Here is a 26,524-nt window from a genome sequence, read left to right as displayed (position 1 = left end):
TGGCTGTGTTCAGCTGTCTGCTATCACCCACTTGCTCTTGGAATCCTTCCAGTACCTCAACTTGGCAGATAAAGAGTAAGTAGAAATATGCAACAAATCACAATGCCAAAGCCATCGCCTGGCTGTCCAGTGTCACCTGGAGTAAGAGAACTGGGAATGAGGACCCTGGACATGTGAGCAGCCCCCCTCGCTGAACTCAACTCTCAGAAGGACGCCAGCTTTGAAAGCATTCAGGGAAATACACAGCCCCCAAGTCTGAACACTCTCCTTAGACTAATAAATTGCAACTGGAAGAGGGGCAGAAGTATTTACTGACTTTCATGGTACTGCCCTTGGATGATATGTGGGCAGAATGTGACTTAGAAAGAACGGTGGAAACTCCTAAAAGGAAGGTGACAGGACAGCAGATCACTGCCAAGGCCTCAGGCCTCATTTGTAGTTGCCCAATTGTTCTAGAAACTTCTAGCAACAAAGGCAGTGCCCTAACACTGTTGGTATCCCTCACAAGTCACAAAAGTTAGACACACCAGCTCTCCAGGGTACAGTCTACATTAATTCACAAGCAAAAGCACCAGGCCAAGGTCAGTGGGGTAACTAATCCTGACTCTGCGGCTAATCAGCCGCGTGACTGAGACAAACCTCTTGCTCCCTCTAAGTTTTAGTTCTCCTCAGCCGTGAGACACGAAGCATTTAGATGACCACTGGGTGATCTTTAAAGTTCCCTGTGACCCTGGACTTCCCTGGTGACTCAGTGTTAAGAATTCACCTGCCAATGCCAGGGTCATAGGTTCGAGCCCTGGTCCAGGAAGACTCTACATGCCACAGAGCAACTAAGCCCGCGTGCCACAACTATTGAACCTGCGCTCTAGAGCCTACGAGCCACAACTTCTGAGCCCACGTGCCACAACCACTGAAGCCCGTGCGTTTAGAGCCCGTGCTCCACAACAAGAGAAGCCACCGCAATGAGAAGCCCACTTGCCGCAACTAGAGAAAGCCCGCGTGCAGCAACGAAGACCCAAGGCAGCCAAAAATAAATAAAAATATTTATTTTAAAAAAGTTCTTTGTGATCCGAAAAGCCAGTGACTTTCTTGGTTTTAAACAATCAGCCCTTGAATTGTATGATGTCTGTACTCCTGGAAGGCCCAGCTACCCGTAATGAGAGGCAGATGGGGACTCGGATTCGTGTGGCCAAGTGCCGGCCCCTGGACTGTGAGGACCTCATTAAGTCTAGGCTCCCTGTGGGGTGGCCAGCGGCCCGTCCAGGAGACTGGGATTTTGTAGGGTGCTCCCTGCCACCCGCACTGCAAGGCCCCCACGCTTTCTACAGCTTCACATCCTCCACGCCATTTCCCAGATCGTGTTACAGGAAGTACCGCCAAGCCAAGGTGAGGGTGATAAAACTTAAATTGATTGCCTTCCCTAATTCTTCAAGTCCTAACATTTTTTAGGTGGGAAAGCAGCCTCTTTAGGATTGCATCAAAGCCAAGTCAAGGCAAGCCCACAGTGGCTATGGAGAAAGAGGAAAAGATGATAAAAGAGTAGGAGAGAAAAGGGAAAAAGATAAGAAAAAAGCACTTTATTTTATAAGGAATGAATCTGTAGAAAGATGAATTTTAATTTACACTGCAGCTCAGCTAAAGCACAATGGAACAGAAAGCCAAGTTGTTTTTTTTTTTTTTGCAGTACGCAGGCCTCTCACTGTTGTGGCCTCTCCCGTTGCGGAACACAGGGTCTGGACGTGCAGGCTCAGTGGCCATGGCTCACGGGCCCAGCCGCTCCGCGGCATGTGGGATCTTCCCGGACCAGGGCACAAACCCGTGTCCCCTGCATCGGCAGGCGGACTCTCAACCACTGCGCCACCAGGGAAGCCCCGAAAGCCAACTTTTTAATAAACCTTACCCCGACCCTCTACAGGGCAGCTCTCTCCTGTTAGGCCAAGAATTACCCTACTCCATGGATTTACAATCCACTTGAAAAATGATGAAACAGATCAGGCAGAGGAGACAACAGAGGAACAAGGCGACGTCCATACAGATAATGCGTGAATTCAGGGGAAGGAGAGGTAAAGATGGGACCGAACAGGCAAAGAAGGTTGTAGGGAAGAGAGCCCATGATTATTTCTAGCAAAATTTAGAAGAGAAAGAAAGCTGACATTTAAGAGAATTTTTTTTTTCCTCTCCATTGGGGCAGGAAAACTAAACAAGTTCTTGTAACAGACAGGCGATCAGCTTCACTGCTGGGGCAGGAGGTGAGTCCCAGGACGCAGGGTGAGGACAGAAGCCCAGTGTTTTCTGGGGCCTCCTCGGCTGCAAGAAAAGGAATGGAGAGGATAAAGTAAAGTCCCACCCAGCTTATTAAATGCCATAAATCTCAAACCATAAAACATACTCAAAGACATATCACTGTTTCAAATACATGTGGCTCTACTTCTAACCAAAAACTGAGTTGTGTAAAGTCCTAACAAAAAAATACTTGGTATAGTAAAGTGTTCTTAGTCATGTCCACTGGTGCAGAGACATGGCTTTGAGGACACACAGAGGTACCTTAACACTCTACAGATGTTGCACCTCACTCCTGAAGATAATGTAAGTGAAAGCACTTGGAAAATGAAAGTGCAAAATCAATGTAAGGCAGTAGCGCTGGCATTAAAACAGTTCTTTTACTATAAAAACTCACCTATTACTGACAAGGGGAAAATGTTCCTTGTAAAACATTAACTTCTAAAAAAAAGGATTAAAAAATATAATCCCCGTAACACACGCACACGTGTGCACACACATACACACAGAGCAAGGAAGACAGAACACCAAAATATTTAATAAAGGGTTTAGAGGTGTTTTTTATCTTTTAAACATTTTCTGTATTATTCAAATTCTCTGCATGAAACATTATTTTATCTAAGGAGGAAAAGTTATTATTTTTTTTTGAATTTTATTTATTTATTTATTCTTGGCTGTGTTGGGTCTTTGTTGCTGCACGCAGGCTTTCTCTAGGTGCAGAGAGCAGGGGCTACTCTTCGTTGCAGTGCATGGGGTTCTCGTTGCGGTGGCTTCTCTTGTTGCAGAGCACCGGCTCTAGGCACGCAGGCTTCAGTAGCTGTGGCTTGCGGGCTCTAGAGCACAGGCTCACTAGTTGTGGTGCACGGGCTTACTAGTTGTGGTGCACGGGCTTAGCTGCTCCATGGCATGTGGGATCTTCCCGGACCAGGACTCGAACCCGTGTCCCATGCATTGGCAGGCGGATTCTTAACCACTGTGTCACCAGGGAAGTCCCTATTATTTTTTTAAAAAATAAATTTATTTATTTATTTTTGGCTGCGTTGCATCTTCGTTGCTAAGCACAGGCTTTCTCTAGTTGCGGCGAGTGGGGGCTAGTCTTCATTGCAGTGCCTGTGCTTCTCCTGTTGCAGAGCATGGGCTCTAGGAGCACAGGCTCAGTAGTTGTGGTGCACGGGTTTAGTTGCTCTGCGGCATGTGGGATCTTCCTGGACCAGGGCTTGAACCCGTGTCCCCCTACATTGGCAGGTGGATTCTTAACCACTTCGCCACCAGGGAAGTCCCAAAAAATTATTTTTAAAAGCCATTCTCTGCTCAAACATTATGACTGCCCACAATGACAAGATGACACACTGTTGGGCTGCACACCTGTACTTAAAATATTAACTTTTTCTTTTTTAAAAATTAAATTTAATTAATTAATTTATTTTTTTGGCTGTATTGGGTCTTCGTTGCTGTGCGTGGCTTTCTCTAGTTCCGGTGAGCAGGGGATACTCTTCATTGTGGTACGCAGGCTTCTCATTGCAGTGGCTTCTCTTGTTGCAGAGCATGGGCTCTAGGTGCGCGGGTTTCAGTAGTTGCAGCATGCAGGCTCAGTAGTTATGGCACGCAGGCCCTAGAGCGCGCAGGCTTCAGCAGTTGCAGCACGTGGGCTCAGTAGTTGTGGCACGCAGGCTCTAGGGTGCGCAGGATTCAGTAGTGTGGTGCACAGGCTCAGTAGTTATGGCACACAGGCTCAGTAGTTGTGGCTCGTGGGCTCTAGAGTGAAGGCTCAGTAGTTGTGGCGCACGGGCTTAGTTGCTCCGTGGCATGTGGGATCTTCCTGGATCAGGGCTCAAACCTGTGTCCCCTGCATTGGCAGGCGGATTCTTAACCACTGCACCTCCAGGGAAATCCCTAAAATATTAATTTTAACCTGTCATCAGACACTGAATAAAACTAGGTAGATCAAACTGACTATGACTGTCAAGAGATTACTCTTGGGTGGTAATTTAAATCAAATTCACCCCGGTTATAACATGGTTGTAAGTTGTTACTAATGTATTATACATGTGACCAGAAAAAAAAGCCTGAATGAGGCTCAGCCACTCAGACATCTACCACTACTATTGGCAAAGAAGGCTGGAAGGAGGGAAAAGAGAAGCAAAACATAGTCAACAGCCAATCAGGATATAAAAAGCTGTATGTTGCTTTAGTAGCTTATGTTTATCAACTTGGAAATTTCGTGAGTGCCTCCTGATACAACAAAGGCACAATTATCCTGCTACCTTAATCTTGGTTCATATTTCAGGCAGCAGGGATACCATTTCATCTGAATCTATCTGGTACCTGAGCTTTGGAGAGCAACAGGCAAGAGACTGGATCATGAGGGATTTACCAGAATGTGTTTGGCTCCCATGTTTCGATAGTGAGGTACTTTTACAGTTGGAAAGTACCTATTTCAGGAGTAGCACCTATTCCAGCAAGGAGATGATCCAGCTGCTATCACATCTGCCCAACTCTCACTAAAGCCCACTTGCCTCCCAGCTCTCAGCTGTTAGCAATGATGCTCTGATCTTTGGCACAGTGGAAGCTGAAAAGGCAGTGGTAAAATACACGTTATCAATTATTAGAATGATGTCTATTAAGCATCTTCCAGAAGGGAGATACTACGGGGTGGTGGAGGTGTATAGCATGCAGGGCCACGTCCTCTCGAGCCCAAGGCAAGAGACACAAGCTACAAGGAAAACACATGTGCGCTGTCAGCAGGTGGCACCAACACTGACTGCTAAATGGAGTCTGAAGAGGGAGAGGGGGGCCCTGGCCCTGTGGGCAGACAAACAGCTCAGGTGGTCTAACTTGAGGTGGGTCTTGAGAAGTGGGCTAAATAGTAACTGTAATATTCATCAGTGACGGGTGCTGTTGGGCATCATCACCATGAATGAGAATACGGTAAGACATCTCAAGAAGGGGCCTGGGTATCCACTAGGCCTAGAGAAGTTACTCTTGCAGTTTCAAAGTCTCTCTCTACTCAGTTACCCACAAAAATCGGACTAGATGACCAGCCATCTGGCTGGGAGTTGACTGATAGATCGAAGGTATTAATTAAAATGAACATCAATACTGGGAACAGCAGGAGTAAGCTGGTTATTAATGTTGATAATTACTTATAAGAGGTAAGCTCTGTCTCTGAAGAGCATCACTTGCAAAATCAACAGACAGGAATGAAAGCTGCTATGATGTCTCCAATCAGATTCTGACAGACTGAACTGAGAGTCACCACCTTCTGTCTTCCGGCCACACCCATCTCCACACACCTTTCCTTCAATGAATCCACATGTGGCAGTAGCACAGCTAGGTGCAACCACACCCTGACAACTTTAAAAGTACAACTGCCAAGCAGGCCAGCACCTCCCATTCTACAGCCAATCTCCAACCAACATGTGCCAAGTCCTCAGGGGAGAAAACAACGCTCCGAACCTCCCCTTGGTCTGTCCCTTATCTCCATGCCCCAGTGCTTTCCCCCATAGCCCTATCAGCATGGCTGCTCACCAATGAGACCATACACCTCTATACACCATACACAGAGGGCTGCTCAGACTTCCTGTTTCCAACTTAAATGGAACAGCACATAGGAAAATGCTCTGAAAACCACAAAGCACTGTGCAATCTTGAGGTGCCTTTAAGATCTCTTTCCAAAAATAGAGCACAGAAAATCTCTAACATCAGACAGGATTCTCTAAAGTGAATAAATTTTCTACAATACTGAAAACAGACGGGCATGCATTGTAATTTGTAATTTACAAGGTCAGTAATTCCAATACGATGTATGAAGTTGGCATTTCCCAGTATTATCTATCTCTTGCCTTGTTCTAGGACTTAAGATGGCTTGTTTTCCAGTTCATCCTTCAAACACTGGGCAGAATAACAGAATTAAACAACTCATTATTGAGGGCATGAAGTTTCCACTTGGTAATAACAAAGCAACCACTGCAATCATGCCATTTTTCAAAAGCTACAAACCCAAGTGCCACATTCTTACCCTAAAATATACAATAATATGCACAGATGTAATTATACAGAACTATGGCTTTGGAATTACAATCCACTGATAATTACTTGCATCTCCTGAACAGAAAATGTCATCAACAACCAATTCATAGCTCTGATCTGGTGTTAGTTATTCAGAGCACTCTGGACACTTGTTCATTAGAACATTCAGGAAAGGTGCTCACTCCTCAGCAGACAACAAAAGGGGGGAAAAAAAGGAATTTTTGCACAGAATGCATTTTACCAACTGTAGCAAAGATGATCAAAGAAAAATAAAAAATGTTTGGGGAAACTCCATTTGTGAGTAATTTTTATTTTAACAATTATTAAGACAAAACCCTCTTGTTTCTGAGATTCAGCTACACCCACTGCTTTAAGTTCTTGTACAAAGCAAAGTTTTCAGAGTGTTATGTGTATACTCAAAACTCTGCACAAATACAGAAAAATTTTAATACAAAAAAATTAAAGAAGAATTTTAAGTCATATGAATAGATGTTAAAAATAAATGAATCAGGGCTTCCCTGGTGGCGCAGTGGTTGAGAGTCCACCTGCCGATGCAGGGGACACAGGTTCATGCCCCGGTCCGGGAAGATCCCACATACCACAGAGCGGCTAGGCCCGTGAGCCATGGCCACTGAGGCTGCGCGTCCGGAGCCAGTGCTCCGCAACGGGAGAGGCCACAACAGTAAGAGGCCCGCGTACCGCAAAAAAAAAAAAAAAAAAAAAAAAAAAAGAATCAAACCTATATGTATCAATTTAATAATACCAAGTTTTTTTTAATGAGATGAATACATATAGCGTACCATGTATATCGTGTATAAGACACTTAGATTTTTAATCTGTTAGATTTGATTTCATTTATTTTAAAAAACTATGAAAAAGAGACAAATCTCCCATGCAGAAGCGCTCCAAATAAGTTACACAGACACCCCACCAAGAGGGAGATAGAGCCCAACCCCATTCTTTAAGTGTGGGCTATGCATGGTGACTTCTTTCCAAGAGGACAGGCTAGAAGGGGGAGGGAATGGAACAGTACAGCAGAGACACGAACTCAGCCAGGTAAGCCACACAACCATGTGATCAGCCATGATGACAATATGCACACTTTGCCATGTGATAAAAATGGCACTTTAGGACTTCCCTGGTGGCGCAGTGGTTAAGCATCCACCTACCAATGCTGGGGACACAGGTTCGATCCCTGGTCCCGAAGATCCCACATGCCTCGGAGCAACTAAGCCCGTGCGCCACAACTGCTGATGCCCGTGTGCCTAAGAGCCCGTGCTCTGCAACAAGAGAAGCCACCGCAATGAGAAGTACGCAGTGCAACGAAGAGCAGCCCCTGCTCGCCGCAACTAGAGAGAGCCCGTGCACAACGAAGACCCAATGCAGCCAAAATAAATTAATTAATTTTAAAAAATGGCACTTTATGATCTTCCTTCCATAACCCCGTAAGTCTAAAACCCTAGTCTTACCATAATAAAAACATAAGACAAATCCCAATAATGGGGCATCCTAAATACACCTGACCAGTCCTCCTCAAAACTGTCAAAGTCATCAAAAACAAGGAAAGTCTGAGAAAATGTCACAGCCAAGAAGAGCCTAAGAAAACATAACAAATGTAATGTGGTATCCTGGATGAAATTTTAAAAAAAGAAGAAGGACATTAGGGGAAAATTAAGGAAATCTGTATGGATTTCAGTTAATAATAATGTATCAATATTGGCTCATTAATTGTGACAAATATACAAATATAATAATATGGGAAACAGTAATGGGGGGAGGAAGAAATATAGGAATCCTCAATACTGTCTTCCAATTCTTCTATAAATCTAAAACTTTCCAAAAAAGTGTCTACTTTAAAAGTGAAAAGGGAATTCCCTTGGTGGTCCAGTGGTTAAGACTTGGCACTTTCACTGCCATGGGCCCAGGTTCGATCCCTGGTTGGGGAACTAAGATCCCACAAGCCATGTGGTGTGGCCAAAATAAAAATTAAGAAAAAAAAAAAAACTGTGAAGAAAATCTGAAAAGTATCAACATGTGTTAATTCTGACTAACAGAAACATAGATGTTGATTATATTGTTCTTTGGTGTGTTTTGAAAATTTAAAAAACCCAGAAAGTCACAAATGAAATCTTTCTTTGCTACAGTAGTAGTATTGTTTAAAAAAAAATTTTTAAGAGACAAGATCACTTTAAAAAATCACATAAAAAGTAATTATAACTATGCTGGCCTCCCACATGGGAGGTAAACACTTTTTCCCTAGCCAGAAAAATCAACTTCTTTATGGGTCTTGCAAAACTTGCTTGGCTGAATTACTATTTCAGATTGAGAGCCACAGCCCAATGAGACCACAGGCAAGGCCCACAGTATACACGTGTGTTTCTAGAAGGGTGTAAGCAGCAAATCCTTCTGTACAACAAAAAATACTCCTGGGGAATTAGACTCACTCTCCAAATTATCTATTCTATAAATTTTGTAAATGGGGGTAAAACCTGGTCCATACACAGAAAATTGGGTATTATGCAGTTCCCCATCTTATGTTGAATCCTGGTATATTACAGACAAAATGGTGTAGTAGAAAAAATACAGACCTTGGAGTCAGACATGGATGGGTTGTAAGTCAAGTCTGCCACTTTCTAACATGTGTCATCTTGAATAATTTCCTGGGAGACAGAAAAGTGGCTCAGAATATTTTATTCCATGTGCAAAACAGATATGGCATGTACCTCACAGGATTATTAAACATGAGACGAACTGAGATTGTGTTGCAAAGCACCCAGCACAGAGCCCAGTACAATCGGCACCCCAGCCCAGAAGTGTCATTCCTTGCCTGCTCTTCTCTTACTATAATTCAGAAAGAGTAAATACAGTAATTGTTATCCTTGTTCATAAAAGGATCATACTGAAATTTTATGTTATAGTCATTATGTAATTCTGAAAAATGCCATAAGTATTATGCGGTAATCAACATAAAAACCCTAAATGTTTTAACTTGGTGACAGATGGACAGCAAATTACTGTCTACAGTAAACGTAACTCTTTCCAAAATATTGCAGAAACATTTTGGAGAAGTCGATCCTTGAAGTCATGCTTTGGACCCATTTACATAAAGAATGTTAGGTTTAGTACTTCCCAACTTTCTACACTGAACAAGGAAAGAAACAACAGATAACTTCTGAAGTGTGATATATCCAATCACCAATGGGCACCCATTACATACCCTAACTTACAATCACACCATCAAGATGGAGAGACCTCCCAGTGCCTGGAGGGCACAGCCACAACTGCCCCTCCTAGAGCTGGTGAGAAAAGCAGACTCAAAGCACCCCACTTCCCAAGACCTCCCAAAGCAGAATTTGCACCTTAACAAGATCCCCAGGTGATCTGCAAATCATTAAAGTTTAAGAAGCCCTGCCCAAGTCCGTGTTAAAGTCTGAGACAAGTTAATGGCTGGGCTTGAGAATGGTTCCTAAAATGTTTGCAGTGACGGGAAAACACCCAAGAGGAATACAAAGAGTGGAGTCAAATGTCTCTCAGAACAAATCCAACACTCCCTAAAGGAAGACAGCAAAACTTATTCAACAACATATCCACAATATCCACTACATAATCAAAAATTACTAAACATGCAAAGAGGCAGGAAAATGTGACCCGTAACTGGAATTATATATTTAAACAAACGAACAAAAGACTGCAAATGAAACAAACAGAGAGATGACAAAGATGTTGAAATCAGCCTTCAAAAGAAGGGCAGGGAAGGAACAAAGAGGAAAAAAAAGAACAATATGCAGAAGGGACAAATCGAAAGCAAATGGCAAGATGTGGACCTAAGTCTAACTGTATCAACATTTCATGTAAATAAACTAAACCCTCTATTTAAAGACAAAGATTGTCAGAATAAATTAAAAGTAAGTTCCAACTATATGTTCGTTCCAAGAGACACACTTTAGATATAAAGACATAGACAAAAGGGTAAAAAAAGATATCCTTTGCAAATATTAATAAGAGTGGGAGCAGCTATGTTAATGAGACAAAGAATATTAATAGAAATAAAGAGAAACATGTAGAATGATAAAAAGTTCAATTCATCAGGAAGACATAATAATCCAAAATGTATATTCACTTAATAAAAGGGCATCAAAATACATGAAATAAGTAATCAAATTTCATTCTAGTTAAAGTAAAAATAGAAAAATCTATAATTATAGTTGGATATTTTTAACATTCTCTCAGTAACTGATAGAAGAGACAGAAAAAACATCAGTAAGGGCGTTGCCAATTTGAATACAATCAACTTACTCTAACTGACATTTACAAATGCTACACCCTACAACTGTAGGAGGCACATTCTTTTCGAGCATATGCAGAACATTCATCAAGACAGACCATACACTGGGCCATAAAACAAGTCTCAGTAAATTTCAAACGACAGAAATCATATAGAGCATGTTCTCTGACCACAATGAAATCAGAAATCAATAACAAAATAATATCTGCAAAAATCCCCAATATTTGAAAATTAAGCAACACACTTCTACCTAGAAACATGAGTCAGGGCTTCCCTGGTGGCGCAGTGGTTAAGAATCTGCCTGCCAATACAGGGGACACAGGTTCAAGCCCTGGTCCAGGAAGATTCCACATGCCACAGAGCAACTAAGCCCGTGTGCCACAACTACTGGGCCTGTGCTCTAGAGCCCGCAAGCCACAACTACTGAGCCCATGTGCCACAACTATGGAAGCTCGCGTGCCTAGAGCCTGTGCTCCACAACAAGAGAAGCCACCGCAATGAGAAGCCTGTGCACCACAACCAAGAGTAGACCTGGCTCACCACAACTAGAGAAAGCCCGCGTGCAGCAATGAAGACCCAACACAGCCAAAAATAAATGAATTAAAAAAAAAAGAAACATGAGCCAGAGAAGAAATCAAATATAAAAAATCAAATCAAAATATAAAAATATTCTGAACTAAATGATAACCTATCAAAATTTATGAAATGCAGTGCAGACCAATATTTATTGCTCAAGGGTGGGATAGGGAGGGTGGAAGGGAGGAAGACGCAAGAGGGAAGAGATATGGGAACATATGTATATGTATAACTGATTCAGGGAGGGTGGGAGGGAGAGAGACGCAAGAGGGAAGAGATATGGGAACATATGTACATGTATAACTGATTCACTTTGTTATAAAGCAGAAACTAACACACCATTGTAAAGCAACTAAACCCCAATAAAGATGTTAAAAAAAATTATTGCTCAAATGTTAATATTGGGAAAGTCTAAAATCAATGTAATAAGCATTTACCCCAAGAGGTTAGAAAGAGCAAAGAAAACCCAAAATAGAAAAAAGAAAATAACAAAAAGAGAATCAATGATCTATAAAAATGAGAATATTAACAAGTCAAAAGTTGGTTGTCTGAAAATACCAATAAAATTGACAAGTCCCTACCCAGACTGATCAGGGAAAAAGGAGAGAAACATAAAATTATAAATATCAGATTGAAAGAGGGCAATGGACATTATTACAGAGTCTGTAGAAATTAAAAGGAAATCAGGGGAATATTATGAATCCTTTTATGCCAAATAAATTCAAGACCTTAGATGAAATGGATAAATTCCTTGAAAAACACAAATTATCAAAATTAACACAAGAAATGAAAAATATGAATAATCTGTACCTATTAAACTAATCAAATTATAGTTTAAAACCTCATCACAAGGAAAACCCCAGACCCAGATGGTCTCACTGGTGAATTTTATCAAACATTTTAAGGAAAAATACTGAACTCAGAAAAGAAAGGAAGAGGGAACAAACCAGTGTAGTCTTGATACCAAAACCATATCAGGACACTGCAAGAAAATTATAGACCCATATCCCTCATGAATATAGACGCATAAATCCTAAACTATATTCTAATAAATCAGATCTGGGACTTGCCTGGTGACCCAGTGGTTAAGACTCCTAGCTCCCAATACAGGGGGCCCGGGTTTGATCCCTAGTCAGGGAACTAGATCCCATGCGCCACAACTAAGACCCAGCGCAGCCAAATAAAAACAGGAGGGAGGGAGGAAGGGAGGAAGGAAGGAAAATCCTAACTCAGTTTAAAAAATAAATAAATAAAATAAATCAGATCCAGTAGTACGTAAAAAGGTTAATACATCACGATCGAGGGAGGTTATCCCAGGACTGTTAAGGTTGGTTCAACATTCAGAAAGATGTACTTTACCACATTAACAGAATAAAGAAAATCCACCTGATCCTCTCAATAGATACAGAAAAAGTATTTGATGAAATTCAGCAATCATCTATGATAAAAAGACGCAGCAGACTACGTAGAGTAGGGGCCTTCTTCATCCTGACAAAGGATACCTCTAAAAGCCTACAACTAACACCATGCTTAATAAATGACTGAATGGCTTCCTCCACAGATCCAGAATAAGACAGGGGATGTATGCTCTCAACACTTTTATTAAACACTGAAGGTCTCAGGCAGAGCAGTAAAGCCAGAAATATAAAAAGCATACCGATTAGAAAGGAAGAAGTAAAACTATTTTACAAGGACAACCATGACCTAGAAAATTCTAAGGCATCTACCAAATAAGTAGAACAAGTGAGTTTAGCAAAGTTACAGGATATAACGTTAATAAAGAAAAACCAATTATATTTCTCCATATTAGCAACAAACAAGTCAAACAATGACACAAAATCTAGAAATTAAACAGAAATGAAAATGAGAAATTAAGCAACCCGATTTTTTTTTTTTTTTTTTTTTTTTTTGCGGTTACGCAGGGCTCTCACTGTTGTGGTCTCTCCCGTTGCGGAGCACAGGCTCCAGACGCGCAGGCTCAGTGACCATGGCTCACGGGCCTAGCTGCTCAGCGGCATGCGGGATCTTCCTGGACCAGGGCATGAACCCGTGGTCCCCTGCATCAGCAGGCGGACCCTCAACCACTGCGCCACCAGGGAAGCCCAAGCAACCCGATTTTAATACTATAAAGCTAAAGAAATAAACAGATCAATGGAATGGACTAGAACAGGGGTGGGCAGACTTTCTGTAAAGGTCCAGCTAGTAAATATTTTAGTCTTAGCAGGTGACCTATGGTTTCCATCCCTCATTCTTTTTTTTTTTTTGCTGTACGCAGGGCTCTCACTGTCGTGGCCTCTCCCGTTGTGGAGCACAGGCCCCGGACGCACAGGCTCAGCCACCATGGCTCACGGGCCCAGCCGCTCTCCACAGCATGTGGGATCTTCCCGGACCAGGGCACGAACCTGTGTCCCCTGCATCGGCAGGCGGACTCTCAACCACTGCGTCACCAGGGAAGCCCCCATCCCTCATCCTTTTATTTATTTGTTAGTTTGTTTTTTAACCAATCGTTTAAAAACATAAAAACCATTCTTAGGTTGTGGGCCACATCTGGCCCATAGGCTATAGTTTGCTGACTCCCAGAGTAGAGTCCAGAAACAGACCCCTCCTTATCCAGTCAATTCCATTCCTAGTTATTTATCTAAGAGAAATGAAAATTTATATGTCCACACAAAGACTTATACAAAAATGTTCACAGAAGCTTTATTCTTAACAGCTCCAAACCGGAAAGTACCACAACATCCATGAATAGGAGACTAGATAAGCAAATCATGGTATATTAATACAACAGAATACTAATTAGCAATAAAAATAACTACTAAATTCAGGCAACAACATGGATGAATCTCAAAAACACACCATGAGCAAAAGAAGCCTCACCAAAAACAAACCAAAAAACCCACATTACAGAATTCCATTTATATGAAGTTTGAGAACAGGTAAAACTCATCCATGGTGAAAGAAATCAGTAGTGACAGCAGACATGGGGGTGGAGAGAACAGGTAAAGTGAGGAATACAAAGGAACTTTCTGGGGTAATGAATATGCCCTGTATCTTAAGAAGGGTACGGGTTACATGGGCATGAGTTTTGACAAATCAAACTGTAACACTTAAGATCTGTGCATTTCACTCTACGTAAATTATACCTTTAAAAATATTAATAATGGGGGGCTTCCCTGGTGGTGCAGTGGTTAAGACTCCGCCTGCCGATGCAGGGGACACGGGTTCGTGCCCCGGTCCGGGAAGATCCCACATGCCACAGAGTGGCTGGGCCCGTGAGCCATGGCCACTGAGCCTGCGCGTCCGGAGCCTGTGCTCCACAACGGGAGAGGCCACAACAGTGAGAGGTCCACGTACCGCAAAAAAAAATAAAAATTTAAAAATTTAAAAAAAAATTAATAATGAAAGTAAAACAATAAAATATTTAAAAAATTAATACATGTAGGTCTTTAACCCCAGATCCTAACTGTTGACCTTTAGTTAGAAAGTAACAAAGCTGACTGGTTTTCCTTACAAGTATACTCTTCAAAGTAGTCACCCTGGAGACCTATCAAATCAAAGTACTCAATGCTGCTATTATGCAAAACATTCATTCAGTTTGTGCTACAGAAAATAATGAGTTACAAAGTTAACTGGAAAAAGAAAGAAATATAACTCCAACTTTGACTTTAAAAAGAGATACATAATTATAGATAAAAGACTGCTAGGGAAAACATCAAAAAGTTAACACCAATTATGAACTGGGTGATAAGATTATGGTTTCTTCTCTAAACTTTCAATTTTTGTACAATCAACTACTTTTATTACTAGAAAATAATTCTCTGAAAACAGTAGAAAAGCAGTCTCATCACTTCAAATGTGATTATCTCAAATCCTTTATGTAAGAAAGCATCTAGCCAGCTAACTAACCAATCTTCTCTCAAAGTTTTACAGTAAACCCAGACACTGTGGTTAAGAACTATATATACACCATCTCATTTAATCAGCACAATTCTATGAGGTAGATATGATTACTATCCCCTCTTTATCCATACAATTCTCAAAGGCAGATACTATTATTATCCTCACTTAAAAGACAAACAACTAAGACCCAGAGTGATTATATTATTTTCCCACAGCTAATAATTTAGTGGAGCCTGAACTTGAACTGAGGCAGCTTACTCCAGATCCCAACCTCTGCTCTTAAGCACTTGGCTGTACTGCATCTGGGGAAAGCAGTTTGAGCTGCTGAAGCTGCTGCTGCTGCTACTAACGATGATGATGATGACAACAACGACAGTAGCAGCAGCAGGTCAGTACAATCTGTGGGTAAAGCCATTAAATATACATATACAACCTCATTTAATTAAAAAATTAAAAAATAAATTCATGGATAATTATCATGGGAAGTTCAGTAAATCCTGAATCACATATTCTCCATTAAAATCATGATACAATTATTGAGCCAGTACAAGACCGCTTAATATTTCTACCAAAAACCTGTGCCTACAGGAGCTATATAATTATCACACAGCACACTGTATTAATTCAAAGCTTTCAACCTTTTAATTCTATAAACTGACCATTTACCTCCATTGTGATCTTTTTCAAAAAGGCCAAATTAGGATTTACTTAATAAAAAACTTCCTTGTTTCCTTTGCATTATTTCAAGGATCAGATGAGATGACATTACATGAGAAAGAGAAAAGGATCAGACAAATATACAGTATTATTTCTCTTGCTATTAAATGTTAGAAATGTCCAATTATCATTCCAAAATAGAGAAGGTGAGTCACTTATTCTGAACAGCCAATTTGGCCCTACTCCTCTCTTACTGACCATATGCGGCTAATCTATCCCTTCGGCACGCCAATTCTCGGAGTGTGGTCGCTGATCAGCACAACCACCGTCACCTGGGAGCTGGCAAGAAAAGCAGATTCTCAGGCCCCACCCCAAACCTACTGAATCAGGAACTCTGGGGAGGCCCAGCACTCTGGGTTAACAAGCCTGCAGTGCCTGTGCTGGACACCAAGTCTGAGAACGACCACTTTATCTTATCTGACCAAAATATTGGTTGACTGGATCCAGGGGGGTCTGGATCTAAAAATCAAAACCTTCACCCCAGAACTTCCCTGGTGGCGCAGTGGTTAAGAATCCACCTGCCAATGCAGGAGACACGGGTTCTAGCCCTGGGCTGGGAAGATGCCACATGCCGTGGAGCAACTAAGCCCATGTGCCACAACTACTGAGCCCTCGTGCCACAACTACTGAAGCCCGCGTACCTAGAGCCCGTGCTCCGCAACAAGAGAAGCCACCGCAATATGAAGCCCACACACCACAACAAAGAGTAGTCCCTGCTCGCTGCAACTAGAAAAAGCCCACGCACAGCAACGAAGACCCAACACAGCCATAAATAAATAAATAAATTTATTTTAAAAAAAAAAACAAAAAAAAACACCCTGCACTCCTCAGGGAGAGCTCTACGGAAAGCTAGCTGCCCATTTTCTGATCACTTTCTAAAAAAAGAACAGGGCTTCCCTGGTGGCGCAGTGGTTGAGAATCCGCCTGCCGATGCATGGGACACGGGTTCATGCCCCAGTCTGGGAAGATCCCACATGCCACGGAGCAGCTGGGCCTGTGAGCCATGGCCGCTGAGCCTGCGTGTCCGGAGCCTGTGCTCCGCAACGGGAGAGGCCACAACAGTGAGAGGCCCGCGTACCGCAAAAAAAAAAAAAAAAAAGTAAAAACAAAAAAATAAAAAAAGAACAATATTCCAAAAACCTTATAAAAAAATAAGCCCTAATCTAACCCCCTGTGAAGAAGGCTTACCACACAAACTATTTTGGTCCCTTATTTCCAATACATTACTTATAAGAAAGGACTGAAAGGATTTCTAAGGCTGTAAAAGCATTTATCAACCTCAAAACTATAAAGAGTCTGGACCCCTTGCCCAGATACATCAAAATACCTTCCTCTTTCAACCAGTGTCTGGCTTCCCTCTGCCACCTTCTCTGTGCAGAGCAATAACTCTCAATACCTCTAGCCAGGAGAAGAACTTGAGTGTATGGCTTCCAATTCCCACTTAAATTTATCTTTATTTTTTTAAAGAGATTTATTTATTTATTTATTTAATTTCTTTTTGGCTGCACTGGGTCTTAGTTGTGGCACGTGGGATCTTCACTGAGGCATGCGGGATCTTTCACTGTGGTGTGCGGCTCCTCTCTAGTCGTGGTATGCAGGTTTTCTCTTCTCTAGTTGTGGCACGCGGGCTCCAGTTGAGGCACACGAGTTCAGTGGTTGTGGCACGTGGGCTTAGTTACCCCGCGGCATGTGGGATCTTAGTTCTCTGACCAGGGACTGAACCCGAGTCCCCTGCATTGTAAGGCGGATTCTTTACCACTGGACCACCAGGGAAGTCCCCTTAAATTTATCTTTAAATATCTTTTTTGCTTTCCTCCTAAAAGACAAGTGTTTGGGTTATTTTCTGTAGAAAACAAGAGCATGCTACTGAAAAGATAACATATGAGGTTTCCTACTGTTGAAACGGAGGCACACAGAATGAAGGGAATAGAGGGAAGCTGAGTAACTTTCCACGATCACACAGCACAGCCAGGATCGGATCCCATAAAGTCTGGCTAAGGGTCTCTTAAATCACTAACCCGTGCAGCCTGTTCTTGGATCAGTTTTACAATCTATATTTTAATAAAAATTCTTTTTATCCAGGCTTTACAATTAATTAAGAGTTATATAAAAATTCTTACAATTTTGGACTTTCCTGATGTTTTTGATTATTTCTACTTTCTCATTCCTAATTTTGTGTCTCTTAAAGAAAACATTTAAAATAGGAAACATAAGCCATTTCAACAACATGGCAATAATGTTAACATGGCATGATATATTTTTTTTAATGAAATAATTTCTCCTCTCCATTCTGTGTGCCTCCATTTCTAATCTGTAACATGGGAATAGTACCCACTTTATATTTTTTAATGAGAGTAGAAGTTAAACATTTTGAGTTTTTCTTCAGAATAAAAATATATTTAGACTTTTCTAAAAGAAAAATATATTGACTTAAGAGACCAATAGTCTAATGGAGTATTGTCAAAGATCTTAAGTCACCCTCGAGGAAAAAAGCTTCAAGCCCATACAGTTGTACAGATGGTTTCTCAATTCTTCAAGGAACAGATCATTCAAATTCGAAACTGTTCCAGAGAACAGATGTGACCAGCTTCCAAACTCTTTCCGACCAAATTAACACAACCCTGATATCAAATCCTGACAAAACACAAAAAAGAACTACAGAACTACAGATCAATCTCACTGTTGATTAGTGAGAACCAAAAATTCTAAATGAATGCTAGCCAATAAAATTCAGCAAAACGTTAACTTTCAATTTCACAATTACAGAGATGGTTCAGTTGGATAGTAGGAAACCTACTGAGATAATTTGTCACATAAATAAAACAAAGGAGAAAAAAAAAATCACAGGGTAACCACTACAGATGTCAAAAGGGAATTGACAAAATCCAGCATCCAATAAATGAGTAATAGATTACACCCCAATTTTAAAAGACTGAAAACCAAAGCTCACATTATACTTAATAATAAAACACTACATACATCTCTATTTAAGTCAGATACAAGACAGGGACTCCCAAGAGCATAAACACTGGTAGAAATATTGCCAAGAAGACAAAAGTATCAGTAATGCAAAAGATGACTGCCTACTAGGAAAACCCAAGAGAATCAACTGAAGAAGTATTAGAATAAACAAGAGAACTCCATTAAGTGGCCAGATTACCAAATTGACATGTATATATCAACATCTTTCCTATATTAAAACAATAGTCAATTAGGTAATGAAATAGAACAACTCATCTCTAATAGCAATGATAAACCCATTAATACACCCAGAAACAAACTTAATAAAAAGGGTGTATTACCTATATAAAGAAAACTATAGTATGCCTCTGAGCAACATAAGACTCCATGAAAAGACAAACCTTGTATGTACAGGATAAGACAACTTGGAAAGCCACAAAACTGTTAGAATGTCAAAATCCCCCTTAAATGGTTTATAAAATGCAATATAATCCCAATCAAATCCCAAGACTTTTGTTTGATTTTTGGAATCTGAAAAACAGTCCTAAAGTTTATCTGAAACAGAGGTTCTCAACCCCGGCTGCCATGAAAATCATCTGAGGAACTATAAACTATATCAATGCTCATGCCATGCCCCAGAGATTCTAACTTAATTGGTCTGCAGTAGGGATGAGGCACCACATTAAAAAAAAAAAAACCAGGTAATTTTGATGCACAGACAGGGTTGAGAACCATACATCTAGAAGAGTATCTTATAAGGACAGCAAAGAAAATACTGGATTCTTGAAAAGGAGTGAAAGGCAACTGGCTCCATCATATGTTAAAATTCGTTACACAGGGCTTCCCTGGTGGCGCAGTGGTTGAGAGTCTGCCTACCGATGCAGGGGACACGGGTTTGTGCCCCGGTCTGGGAAGATCCCACATGCCGCGGAGCGGCTGGGCCCATGAGCCATGGCCGCTAAGCCTGCGTGTCCGGAGCCTGTGCTCCGCAAGGGGAGAGGCCACAACAGTGAGAGGCCCGCGTACCACACACACACACAAAAAAAACAACTCAGAACTATCATATTGTAAACCTATGTGGCCATTCTCCTGGTAAAACAGACTTTAGCAAATAAAAAAGGGGGAGAAACTTTCACTCATTAAAAGACTTTAGCTGTTTTTTTAAATTATAATATTTTCAGTCAAAAAATTGAACCATTTCATATTTTTAAATTATTATGCTTGATTTTGCTTCTCCCATCCTGCTTTATTTCTATTTTTTTTGTCTTTAGACTTTAGCTTTTAATATATAAAGAATACAAACCAACAAGAATAAATGGGAAACCATGCAACAGAAAAGTTGACAGACAATACAAGCAACAGCAAAATACAAATGCCCATGAATTTATGAAAAGACATTCTGCCTAAGAGACAATCTGCCTAAGAGAATGGCAAATCAGTAAAAGAATAGTATCAGTGTTGGTGAGAATTTGGGGCACAGGGACTTATTCACTTTGGTGAGGGTGTAATTTGCATAATGTTTTTGGAGAGGATCTGGCAATATCTATGCTTATTAAAAATGTCAATATCCTTTAATCCAGAAACTTCACCCCCAAGAATTCATCCAGCTGTTACACTCAGCTGTACAAAGATATATATACGAGTCAAAAATTGTGATAGCAGCAAAACACTGGAAACAATCTAAATGTACAGATACTGGGGCACTAGTCCTATAAATTAAGATATAGCCAAATCAGGGACTTCCCTGGTGGTGCAGTGGTTAAGAATCCACCTGCCAATGCAGGGACACAGGTTTGAGCCCTGGTCCGGGAAGATCCCACATGCCACAGAGCAACTAAGCAAGCTGTGCACAACTACTGAGCCTGAGCTCTAGAGCCTGCGAGCCACAACTACTCAGCCCGCGCGCCTAGAGCCCGTGCTCTGCAACAAGAGAAGCCACCGCAATGAGAAGCCCGTGCACTGCAATGAAGAGCAGCCCCTGCTCGCCGCAACTAGAGGAAGCCCATGCGCGGCAACGAAGACCCAATGCAGCCAAAAATAAATAAATAAATACATTTATTAGAAAGAAAAAAAAAGATATAGCCAAATCAGGGACTACTACCGTACCATAGCTAGTAAGAAGGACTGAGAGCTCTATCTAACATGGAACAACTTCCAACTTATGTTGTTCAGGGGTGGAAAGGAGGTGTATGTCTACATTTATACATGGTGGGGGTTGGGGGGGAGACAGAGAGAGAGACAGATGTTATACCATACTACTCTTCATGTTTAGAAGAGATAGCTACACACACACACGCATGCACACACACACACACACACCCTTTCTATACCTCTATATATACAGACCACCTCTGGCAGGATAGATAAGAAACAGTAGTTGCCTTTGGTGAGAGAATTTGGGAGAACGAAGGGTCAAAAATTAAGGGAGACTACCTTTTCAGTTCTTATCCTTAGTGCTATTTTTTAAAAATTTGGCTGTTAGCTGTTAAACCATGTGCATGATTTCTTCTAAAAACAAAACGTTTAACAAAGCCTTTGACCCAGTAACGTCACTTTTCAGAATTTATCCCATGATGCATGTGGATATGCCTACACAAGGATATATTCACTGCAGCACTGTTTGTACTAATGAAAAGTCAGAAACAATCCAAATGTTCATCATCAGAGGAGTACATAAATTATGGTGCATCACAAAATGCAATACCTTGCTATCAGTAGAAAAAAAGGAAAAATCTGCACACACAGCATGGAAAGGCATCCAGGGTATATAGTTATGTAAAACAGCAAGGTGCTTATGTACTGGGTTGGCCAAAAGGTTTGTTCAGTTTTTTCCTTTTTTTCCCTGTAAGATGGCTCTAGTAGTGCTTAATTGTCTTTAACTTCATTTGAAACAATTTTGTTAGATTGTATTGTAAAAGCTGTCATGTCAGCGTGCATTTAAAAAAAAAACATTAAAATTGGTGAATTTTTGTGTAGCCATTTTAATACTGAGGATGAAAGGAAAAAAGCAAAATTTTTGGCATATTATGCTTTATTATTTCAAGAAAGGTAAAAGCACAACTGAAACGCAAAAAAAGATTTGTGCATTGTATGGAGAAGGTGCTGTGACTTGATAGAATGTGTCAAACGTGGTTTGCAAAGTTTCATGCTGGAGATTTCTAACTGGATGATGCTCCAGAGTTGGGTAGACCAGCTGAAGTTGATAGCGATCAAATCGAGACTGAGAACAATCAACGTTATATACTACACGGGAGATAGCTGACACACTCAAAATATCCAAATCAAGTGCTGCAAATCATTTGCACCAGCTTGGTTACGTTAATCGCTTTGATGTTTGGGTTCCACATAAGTTAAGCAAAAAAAACCTTCTTGATCATATTTCTGCATGTGATTCTCTACTGAGACATAACAAAAACGTTTCGTTTTTAGAACAAATTGTGGCGGGCAATGAAAAGTGGATACTGTACAATGATATAGAACGGAAGAGATCATGGGGCAAGCGAAATGAACCACCACCAACCACACCAAAGACTGGTCTTCGTCCAAAGAAGGTGATGTTGTGTATATCTCCCTTGGGATTGGGAGTCCTCTATTATGAGCTCCTCTGGAAAACGAAACGATTAATTCCAACAAGTGCTGCTCCCAATTAGACCAACTGAAAGCAGCACTCGACAAAAAGTGTCCAGAATTAGTCAACAGAAAACGCATAATCTTCCATCGAGATACCACAAGACCACATGTTTCTTTGATGACCAGGCAAAAACTATTACAGCTTGGTTGGGAAGTTCTGATTCATCTGCTGTATTCACCAGACATTGCACCTTTGGATTTCCATTTATTTCGGTCTTTACAAAGTTCTCTTAATGGAAAAAATTTCAATTCCCTGGAAGACTGTAAAAGGCACCTGGAACAGTTCTTTGCTCAAAAAAAAGTTTTTGAAGATGGAATTATGAAGTTCCCTGAAAAATGGCAGAAATGGCAGAAATGGCACAAAACGGTGAATACGTTGTTCAATAAAGTTCTTGGTGAAAATGAAAAACGTGCCTTTTATTTTTACTTTAACACTGAAGGAACTTTTTGGCCAACCCAATAGTTTGGTTCCATTTCATACTAAAAAAGAATCTGTGTTAATATATCTGTATAGACAGAAGTGGTTATCTGTAAGGAGAGAGGGGCTGCTCTTTTTTTACTATTTAAATTATTTTATAGGAAATCTGCATTTCCTTTGTAACAATAATTTTTAAAACAAAATTACCTTTGTAAAAATGTTTCTTTTCCCGAGTGCATTTTAAAATCTTATTCCGCTTAAAATGAACTTGTCTCTTACACCTACTATCTGTCCACCACTGTTAGTTCTTTTGTCCCAACCAAAGGCCATGACAATCTTTCAAAAATGCCAGTTCCCACTCCTTCGCCATCAGCCTCTTTAGGGTACCTACAGGGGACAGAGATGGCTGCCCGCAAAGCACTAACGTGGCTCACTTTCCACATAGTGAACACTAGCTAAGTGTCATTTGAAAGAAAGATCACTCTGTACAAAGGAATGAAAAAGTTGGCAGAGGAACATGGAGTGAAGGAGACATTATCAGCAAAGCCCAGACTATAGGAAACCCCCAGAACAAAAAAATAAACGAGCAAAACAACTAGATTCTCCTACAGATAACGTTGTAAGACTCCTAGAGATTAATAAATTCTTAACAGCCATATCAACTGAATAAAATATAGGTTATTCAGAGCTGGGGGGAAAAAGTCTGTAATAACAAATCATGACATACGCAACCATTGGAAATTTGAATATTCAGTGGACATTGATGACATGAGGAAATCATTTATTTACATGTGAGAGTGGCACTGTGCTCAGGTATGCCAAGTCTAACTTCTAGGAATATATATATATATTCTATCAATGGCTCTCCAAGTGTGGTGGAGGGACTCAGTTCCTTCCAGGGGTCAAAACTATTTTCATATAATACTAAGACATTATTTGCCTTTTTTGCTCTCATTCCCTTACAAGAACACAGAGGAGTTTTCCAGAGGCTCTGTGACATCTAATGTGGCTAATATGGACAGATATATCCACGTTTTATCCACGTGGGCCCCTCAATAATTTTTTTTTTCCCTCAGTAATTTTTAAGATTACTTAAGAGTCCTATGTCTACTTTTGCATGTGACTTAAATTCTCCAAAATAGTTTTTCGTAACTGGGCAGCGTGGACAAGAGTGATGAGTCAATTAGGAAGGAACAAACATCAATCTATTCATGAACCCTAAGCCCACAGAAATCTTTTCTCAACCCAACTCCGAAAGGCACATTCACACACAGACCCCTCTTCAAATGCCAGGGACAACTAAAAATTAAGTTCATATTCCCCCTTAATAACATTTCAAAAGAGATAAATGCAATTTTAACGTTTGGAATTACTTCACCTTTACTTAAGCGAAAAAAAATTCCTCTTCTTACCTAAGCCAGTCACAGGGTTCACAGCTGTCACCTAATGCTCGCATCAACCTTGTGGGGAAACTGTGCTCTACTGTGATCTCTCCCTTTCCCTTATTTGGGACTAATCAAATCCAAAGAACAGCCCAAACTGTTTTACTGTTCTGGAATCTGCTGTACCAAATACTGCCTGAAACAGGTGCACTGGTGGCTGTAGCTGAGAAGACTTTTCTCAGTGCATCTCGGTGTTTGGCGCTCCAGTGGGATCAGCCCGCCCTCTTTCCCTTGTCAGCTCTCGCTTTCCCAGTGGTCTCCTATCTACCCTGGCATCTGCCTTCCCTTTCTCCACATTCAGTTCCTACGCTACACACCAGTTGCAAGGCCTTTCCCTGGAGCAGAGCTCTCAACCCCGCACAGGAGTCACACCATCTGGAGTCGGTAGCTTTGCACTTCTAACAAGCTCCCAGGTGATGCTGATGCTGCTGGTTTGGGGACCCCACTTTGAAAACCTGAGTTTCCTCTGGGACCCGAGGCCCCATGCTGCCCCCTGGCTCTGCCATGTTATCTCTTCCCTGTTAACCACGGCAGGTAGCTGACCAGCTTGGAACCTAGCTTCTTTGTTGGTAAAACGGAGACTGTGACAAAAGACACTTCACCAGTTGGTTGTAAAAAGGGAAGGGCATGAAGAGTAACGACTTGTTCGGCTGCGTGAAGTGAAGGTAAAGAGCCTTTACCGGATTCACTGCTGCAACAAAAAGCTGATTCCCAGCAGAAGCTGCCTCTTTCAACCATGTGGTTCTATTTCCACACATTCTCCTCAGAGGCTGAAAACTGGTTATCAGTCCAAACTCATTCCCTAAGTTTCAACTGTCTGACATGCAAGCTAGCCTATCGCTGGCTTCTTCAACAATTCCCACTTTAAAGGCATGGGGTAGAGATCTGTATCCTGGAAAGAAGGGCACTAAATACCAAATCTGTCTCTTCCATGTGGGAGGGGCAGGAGGAAAGCCTAAAGGAGGACAGGAATGTGACCCTGGTTAATAGGAAGAATTCAAAGCACTGAAGCTCACTTACCTTGCTCATGCCTCCGGCTTGCGCTGTGTTCAGTCCTGCATGACCGGCCATTTGCGGTGAAACTTGAGTTAACGTCTCAGCCAGCACACTGCTCGCGGCCCCCTGCATGGCCGGAGTAGCGTATGGCATTCCAGCTCCCCTTCCTCTGCCAGCAGCCCCAAGAGATCCATTCATGACTTGCGCCTGCCCTTGCTGGGCCGGGTTCATTAAACTATGGCCAGAGTTACTATTGAGGAGGCCTGGGTGGGTCTGGTTAAAATTAGCATTCATGCAGATACCAGGTCCTGTCTGTGACGTGGCAGGGCTGCTGGTCACCAGCCCCACTTGCTTTTGTGCTTGAGGATTCAGTGCTTGGGAAGCAGGGGGAGTGGGCCCAGAGGTGCTGGCTGCCTGTTTGGGAAGGCTGGGGGCTGAAGAATCTCCCTGGTTCAGAGGGCTCTTGCCCATGGCACCCAGACTGGCCATGTTTGCACTGTTCGGCTGCCCCTGGGCCTGGCCTCCGAGGCCTTGTTGCACGGGGCTGCTGGAGCTCACATTTCCTATTCCTGGGTTGATACTAGAGCTGCTGCCTCCTCGCAGAAGCTCTGACAGTTGTTTATGTTTGGAAGCAGCATCTGGAACAAGATTCCCACTGTTTAAAAGGCCTAATTCTCCTCCATTGGGGATCAGCTCATCGGGAAGATCATTTTCCAAGTCAAACAATGATCCAAAATCTAGAAATTAAACAGAAACGGAAATGAGAAACTAAGCAACCATAAGAGCTCTCCAACTGTCATATGTTACTATGATCTTAACCTAAAGGGGCATTTAACATGGAACACTAGCACGTCTTAACAGTAACATCAAAATGATCTGAAAGTTCATTTGGGAAAATAAAACAGGAAGAATATTTTTCAAATTCTGAAGAAGGGAAAGTTAAACAGAGATAAGAGGAAGGCTATCTAAAATGATAGATTTTATCATATATTCGAAAACAATAATAGTGCAGTATATGGCAAATGCAGATATACAAATTAAAGGAAAACAATGGAAATTTAATTAGTTCACTGAATTATGATGTTAAAATGCTTTATAAGAACGTATGTGTGTAAAATAGTAATTGGGCATCAGGTAAGACGAATAGTAATTTGAGGAAATTAAAGTCTAGCCTTAAGTGATTACATATTTAAAAGGTAAATTATCAAAAAACCCCAACCTTAACAGAAAATGAGATTTCTCAGAGTGCTGAAGCTACAGGAAATGAAAATAAAGACATATATAGAAACT

General features: G+C 41.3%; 1 protein-coding gene across 2 annotated transcripts in view; it reads right to left on the bottom strand.

The window, feature by feature from the left end:
* Nucleotides 1–26,524, bottom strand: part of CREBBP (CREB binding lysine acetyltransferase) — a 131,207-nt gene that overhangs the window by 81,312 nt on the left and 23,371 nt on the right. For both annotated transcript variants that reach the window (XM_082857255.1, XM_082857256.1), the window contains exon 2: nucleotides 25,259–25,971. In XM_082857255.1, coding sequence (XP_082713381.1) covers nucleotides 25,259–25,971 — 713 coding nt within the window. The remainder of the gene's footprint in view (nucleotides 1–25,258; nucleotides 25,972–26,524) is intronic.

Source organism: Leucopleurus acutus (genome assembly GCF_964270905.1).
Source record: "Leucopleurus acutus genome assembly, chromosome: 16".
NCBI lineage: Eukaryota > Metazoa > Chordata > Mammalia > Artiodactyla > Delphinidae > Leucopleurus > Leucopleurus acutus.
Note: the sequence above shows the minus strand (reverse complement) of the source record. Positions and strands in the feature narration are given on the sequence as shown.